Source organism: Bubalus kerabau, chromosome X (genome assembly GCF_029407905.1).
Source record: "Bubalus kerabau isolate K-KA32 ecotype Philippines breed swamp buffalo chromosome X, PCC_UOA_SB_1v2, whole genome shotgun sequence".
In the NCBI taxonomy this organism is placed as follows: Eukaryota; Metazoa; Chordata; class Mammalia; order Artiodactyla; family Bovidae; genus Bubalus; species Bubalus kerabau.
The window spans coordinates 136,643,262-136,649,748 of NC_073647.1; the positions used below are offsets into that span (position 1 = coordinate 136,643,262).

Sequence of the window (6,487 nt, forward strand, 5' to 3'; positions counted from 1 at the left end):
GATGCCTGCGCTGGGGGACAATGATTAGAAGCGTGAGTAGGAGGGCAGGTGATAAGGGCACACAGGAAGACGAAGGTTGAATGTGCAGCCGCAGCAGGGAAATACCAGTTTGGTTATCAGGAAGGCTACATTTGTGGTTTTCTTGAGGGCACTGTTCTGAAAACCCCCAGGGTTCCTATTCTCCTAATCAGCTGTCTTTTGGGAAACATATTAAAGGAAATTAGAGTGAACTTTGGGCTTCATCCTGCTACCCCTGCCTCAGGCACGCTGGGGTGACAGAAGGGGCTGGTAGTCTCCTACACAGTCACATCTGTTATTTCACATTCAAGACCACCACCCAACTAGTGGCCAGTCATAGGACCCATTTCCTCTGCTGTTCTGTATTTGTCGTCACAAATTTCCCTGGGATTTCTGAGAGGTGAAGATGTCCTCAGCTTATCACCCCAGTTAGTAGTTATCACCCAGTACTGAGTGCTCATTGGGAAGTTTTCTCTCCTGGCCTCAGGAGTCCTCAACATGAATTAAGAGTGCTTTCTTTACTTCCCCATAGGGCCTGGTGTCCCCATCCCTTTCTTGGAATACTATTTGCACTGTCATACTAAGGGTTTCACTTCCTACACACCTGATATAAATAAATGTTGGTGGAACTTCAGCTTGATAGCTCTGCCCTGGTTCTTCAAGGGCTACAAGGAACAGGGCTGGATTCATTATCACTTCTTTTTATTGGTAGATGATCCCTCAGTCCTTGCTTTGACCTATGTTGTGGCCTGAAATTCTACCCTTCCTTCCACTTAGGACCACCACTTCTACTACTATTCTTTCTTATAGTAGGGCAAGCATCTCTGTGAGACCCCTAGGAGAAAGTAAGATTCTCCTCATCCGTCCTCACCCGTCCTTCGTCTTCTGAGGTGCAGAGGATGAGATGAATCATATGGTTATGGGCTGTGTGGTTCCCTTTGTCTTCAGGGTATTCAGTTGGTTTCTGGAAAACCTGGAAATAATCCCACTGCTGGCCCTAGGCTATACCCCTTGGACCATGTCCCAACCCCCCTTGTGACATCATAGAGGGAAATGGGCATGTCATGTCAACAATGAGCAGGCATCCCAGGGATGCCAGGAAGGGCAGGGTTCTGTGTGGTTTCCTCAGAGTTCTGAGGTCAGGGAGTTGTGTAAGTCCAAAGCTGGACTCCTGGGAGCATTTGGGGTTCATTTCTCTGTTTACATAAGGGAGCTCTCCTCAGACTAAGGTCCTCACTCCCTGTGGTGCCAGAGAGGGAAAGTCTGGGAATGCCACATGAGGCTACTCCTACCTGTGCCTTCAGGGATGACATCAGGATTCAGGCTTCTTGGGGCCCTCTGTGTTCAGTATAAGGGTATGCCGTCACTCAGGTGCCTCACCTTGACTCCTGGGGGACTCTGGATTTCCTCTTTCTTTCAACCTAAGATGACCCATGTAGACCAAAGACCATGTCCTTGCAAGCCCTGAAAAGAAGTGAGGGAATGTGCAGCCTGGCAGCCCTGTCTGGGCCTTCTGAGAGCAGACACAGGCCAGTCTCTCTGTGACTTCAGTTCCTCATTCATCTGTCTTTACCTTGACTCCTGTCTCTTCTATGAAAGCCTTCTTGGGAAATGCCACATCTTTGAAAAGTCTTAGTCTGCCTGCAACAAATCTCACAGAGAATGGGCTGAGTCCCAGGAGTGATGGGGAAGCTGCAGTCCGGGAGGGGCCCCAGCACAGGTGGTGTGCTAGCAGAGAAAACAAGCTGATCTCTTCCTTCTCTTTACCGACCAGACACAGCCTCTTGTAGAACCTTCACTCTTAACAGATTTACTCACTGAAAGGAAGGGGCTGAATTAAATGATTTTCTGCATCCCTGATCTATTGCAGTTTACTGACATTTCCTTTGTAGATAAATTGTCACTGAATGCTGTCTCCTTCCTTATTCGTACTTGACTTTTATTTTCATTTTTTGTTACTTATTTCTGGGGCTTTTTATTCCAAATCCGTGTTTGGGGTATGAAATTCTGCTATTTAACATGTGAAATACCTTTTGGACTAATGTTCAGAAAGAGGAAGTGACCCAAGGTTAGCCTCATCCTGGAGGAGTGGCACAGTATGGGCTCTGGAGGAATTCAGTTGCCAGGGTTCAGTCCAGGTCCTATCATTTATGAGCGTTGAGTTTGAGCTTCTTTATTCCAGCTTCTTTATCTGCAAATTGTGTTTGAAAGAGTCTATAGTGTAGGACCACAGACATGTGTGATGTATGTAAATCACCTGGCAGAGTATGAGGCAAGCTTTGGTAATTTGAATGAATGGCAGTTATTACGAAGGTGATTTTGACCCCGAATGGTAACAAAGTTCCATCACATAATTTAATTTCAAAGTTACACTAGAGAATATGCAACTCCAAACAATAATCAAATCCACATCACGACTAATGCTCCCAAGCAAGTAAAACTAAGTAGTATTTCCCTATTTGAGCACCTGTTTTAATAGGTGTTGGGGGTTATCTTCTCCACATGGATGCAAGGACAAGTTCATTTGTCTCAAGGACCAGCAACTTCCCTCTCAGGTGCTTTTTTTTTGTCCAAACCACCCCTAATCTAATCCCACTGACAGTAAAAATTGAGCCCTCCCTTAAAGTTTGCCAAATTACACTAAACATAACCTAATTAAACTGCCTGTTTAACAAAGCAAGTTCTGGTGCTCCCATCCCAGAAAAAGAGAGACAGTCCAGTGACGTCTTGGCATCTCGCTTCAATGGGTGTCACCCTTAGTTCTCAGAAACTCTCTGGACAGCTTTTGATGAAAATGTGTATTTTGAGTGTTCACTTGCCCTGGCTCAAGTACACAGGGCCCCTTCCATTCCCTATGGTTTTCGGATATCCCCCAATAATGGTGAATATATGGTTTAGTTATATTCCAGGTTTACAGCCTCACCTCTGAGAACCATCATATGAGTGTCTGGCATCACTCCCACAGCTTCATCTAGCCCATCATGCATCTGGACTGAAAATGACCTCCCACCGAGGAATTAGACATTTCCCAAGACCCAGTGTAGCCTTAATCAGGTAACTTCGACTTGCTTGCTCTCATCTGGAACCTCCTTTTCCACACCTCCCCCATTTAAATTTATCATTTGTTTATTCCTTAGAGAGTTAGCTCCCCACCTTCCTTATATGGTACCTGCTGCTAGACTCAAAATTCCATGGGCAGTGGCTTGGGCTTCATTTTCTTACCAACCCAGTACTATAAGAAAGCCTTCTAAACAGAAGATGGTCAATTAATTTGGGAGAAAAAGGAAATAATGAGCAAAGACTCTGTTTTATTATGATTTAAGTGTCATACAGTGTGAATAAGCTAAACAAATCTAAGTCCATGTTATTAACATTTACAAGGAAAGAGGACAGATAAGAAGACAAAGAATAAGCCAGCATTTACTCTGAAAGCTTTGTAATCCCAAATACTTATCTCTAGGGTTCTTAGACACATTTCCAAGTAAAATTCTATTCCAATGTTATGTTACCTTGTTCTGGACCATAAGGAAAATATTGAAGTCTTTTCAACTTGTTTATAAATAATGAATTCTTAGTCTTAAACCTAACATCAGTAAACATGACATCCATGACATTAATAAACCTAGATTCTGAAGCAAAATAAACCTTATGAAGAGTAGTGACATTTAAAAATACAAAAAACCTCTACCTCCCTACCTAAATCATCTACTTTTGACTAGATATTATTCATATGGATAAAAGGAAAACATGTATATTTTGTTAAACCTGCACCTCAACTCCCATAATACTTAAAACTGTGAAGAACATGGGTTTTGTTCCCCCCACCCCTACTACCCCATACTATTTAAGAGGTGGACAGTTGTCTTCCAACACAAAGGGAACAAAGTGCCCTGACCCCTCTCTAGATGTGGGAGGAGCTGTAGGACTTGGCCGTGGTAGGGGCACTGATTTCAGCCATTGTTGGAACCCTGGCCACTCCTCTCAGCACTATTCTCTCCACCTGATCTCTCAGAGCCTCGTCATAGAGTTCTGGGAAGGAACTCGGGGCCTTATCCTGGATCTTGGCCATAACTTCCAACACCTTCATCTTAGTGGTCTCAGCATAAGCTCTCGGGCCCCACAGGAACTCGTAGCCCGGAGGATCACTATTGGGCACCCGGCGGTAGATTAGGTACCTCTTTTGCACTAGATCTTTGGTGATGAGCTTTCTGGGCTCCCCAAAGATGGAGTGCTGCTTCCCAGCATGTATCCCCAACACATTAAGGAAATCCCAGATCTCCTCCTCAGTGGCCCGGTTACCCTTCATAAAGATGATGCCCAGGAGCGCCATGAGGAGACCAGACTTGGGCAGCTCCTCCTCATCACTTGAACCTTCCTCAACCCCGAGACTGAACTTGTTGACGAGGGTGTAGATGTTCCTGCTGCAGTCGACTTCCTTCAGCTCCAGGCCAAACACCAGCTCCACGCGCTCAGAGGCTCTGCTCAGGATCTCAGGGAAGTGCTGCTTGTACTTCCTGCCGATGACATTCAGCATGCCATTCTGTGTGATGGGCTCCTTCTTGATGTACCTCTTCATCAGGAAATCCATCACCAGGCTGGCCTTCCTATTCAGAGGATCTTTGCGAATGCTCCGAGCGAGCAGGGCTGCCCGGGCGGCATCTGCACGTTCCTCCTCGGTGCTCTGGGCACCTTCCTCAGATTCTGCACAGGAAGCCTCTGCAACGGGAGAGCTAGGGGCCATGGCTCCCTGAAGCTCCTGGCCATCGCCAGCAGCAGGGGAGCTCGGGGGAGAACCCTGAGGGGCAGAAGAGGGTGAGGATGGGCACTCCTCTCCTGGGGCTGCAGCAGCACTGGCCTGGGCCTCCTGAGTGTCCCCCTGGACCTCGTGGCGTTTCCCATGGGCATGATGCTTGGTTTTGTGCTTCCGAGGCATGATGACACAGGTCAAGGACCGCAGGCGGGCGTGCAGTTACGAAGGCAGGCTTTGAGTGGCCTTGAGGAAGGAAAAAGAAATGTTGTTAGCACCTACACTAGAGAGGGTCGTCCCCGGTTTAAACCAAGTCTGCTTCATAGGTGGCCTTGAGTCCACTGCTTTAGGACCCACAAGTCTCCTGTTCTCCTAGTCAGCCTGTCCCCTGAGACCCCTGAGGAAGAAGTGAGAGTGAGCCCTGGGGCACAGCCAGACATCCCTGCCTGGGCTTTAGAGGGGGGCCTGTAGGGGCTGGCAGGGGAGGCATATCCTTTAAGTTCACATTCATAGTTAGGATGAAAAATGGGGAATGACCCCCTAGCACCCGCCCCGATTCCTGTTCTGCTCTGAAGGCTGATGCTGCCACCTTCCCTGTGACTCTGGAGAAGGAGAGGAGGGAGTGCTCAGCCTCCCACCTAAGGGTCCTGGGACCCGCCCTTCTGTATGCAAGCTCTAACCTCCCCACTCAGACCACAGCCTCCCTTCCCCGTGTTTGGCCGGGAGTAAGCACTGACTACAGGGGAGGGTCCTGATTCGCCCGTGTGTCCGCGAGGATGGTCCTCACCCTGGCTCCTCCTGAGCCCTGACATCCTCCCTGTACTGACCAGCTACCAACCCCTCGGACCGAGGTGCCCTCCTCCCTCAGTGTCCCGCATCCGAGATCGCAATGAGGGTGACCTGCAGCCGTTAGAGCTGCCCAGATCCTACCCGGATGCTCTGAGGCCAAGTCAGGGGGGTGGGGGATTCGCGTGGCTGCCGTTCTAGGGTGTGGAGACCCTCGGTACTCCGCGACGGTCCCTCCTTTAGCTACAGGGCTCGGGGCTTTCCCTCTAACGAGCAGCCCCGGACCGAAACCTTCCTCTCGGAGACCACCTGGGTGAAGTGGATGGAATTGGGGCTCGAGATGCAGGCCCGAATCTTCCAGGGGAGAGCAGGGGCAGGGTGGCCGGGGGTTGTCCGGCCCCCTCTTTTCAGAGGGAAAGGCTTGGGCATGCTGGACGTATGTCCCACACTTGTAACTCACGTCACCTCACACTTGGACACCTGTTGAGACCTGGGAGTCCTCCGTCTGGGCACCCTACACGGCAGTTCTCTAAGACGGCAGCAGCTCTCAAAGATGGCAGCAGCTCTCAAAGATGGCTTCGCAGCCTCAGCGTGTGTGCCTGGTCGTCACTTCCTATCATGTGGTTCTGTGTTCCAGGCGGACAGCAGAGGCGGGGCCAGGGGGGGCGGGGTTCCGGGGGAGCTTCCCGGACGATTGGCATGTGCACTTTTCCTTGAATCATCGTGGATCCTGAGACCTTCCCTGTACCGAGCAGAGTCTACGGGCCTCCCTCCCAGCTCTAGCTTCCGTCAGCACCCCAGCAGGAATTGTTTCTGGCCTGGCCGAACAGGCTTCCTGGAGCTCCTGAGTGACAGTGAGGGCACTTTCGGGCCCTGTCTTCTGGGCTGAGTGATACTCGGTCCACTCTCCGTGTCTTCCCTTGACCCCTGTAGGTG

At 49.5% G+C, this 6,487-nt stretch overlaps 1 protein-coding gene across 1 annotated transcript; it reads right to left on the bottom strand.

The window, feature by feature from the left end:
* Window positions 1-3,347: 3,347 nt before the first annotated feature.
* LOC129639209 (melanoma-associated antigen B1-like) lies at window positions 3,348-6,151 on the bottom strand. Its single transcript, XM_055564238.1, has 2 exons — window positions 6,017-6,151; window positions 3,348-5,011 (listed from the first exon to the last, which is right to left on the bottom strand). The coding sequence occupies exon 2, from the start codon at window positions 4,949-4,951 to the stop codon at window positions 3,920-3,922; it is 1,032 nt and encodes a 343-aa protein (XP_055420213.1). The 5' UTR covers window positions 4,952-5,011; window positions 6,017-6,151; the 3' UTR covers window positions 3,348-3,919.
* Window positions 6,152-6,487: the final 336 nt, after the last annotated feature.

Coding starts and splice junctions, on each gene's coding strand:
- LOC129639209 (XM_055564238.1), bottom strand. CDS start 4,951: ATGCCTCGGAAGCACAAAACCAAGCATCATGCCCATGGGAAACGCCAC.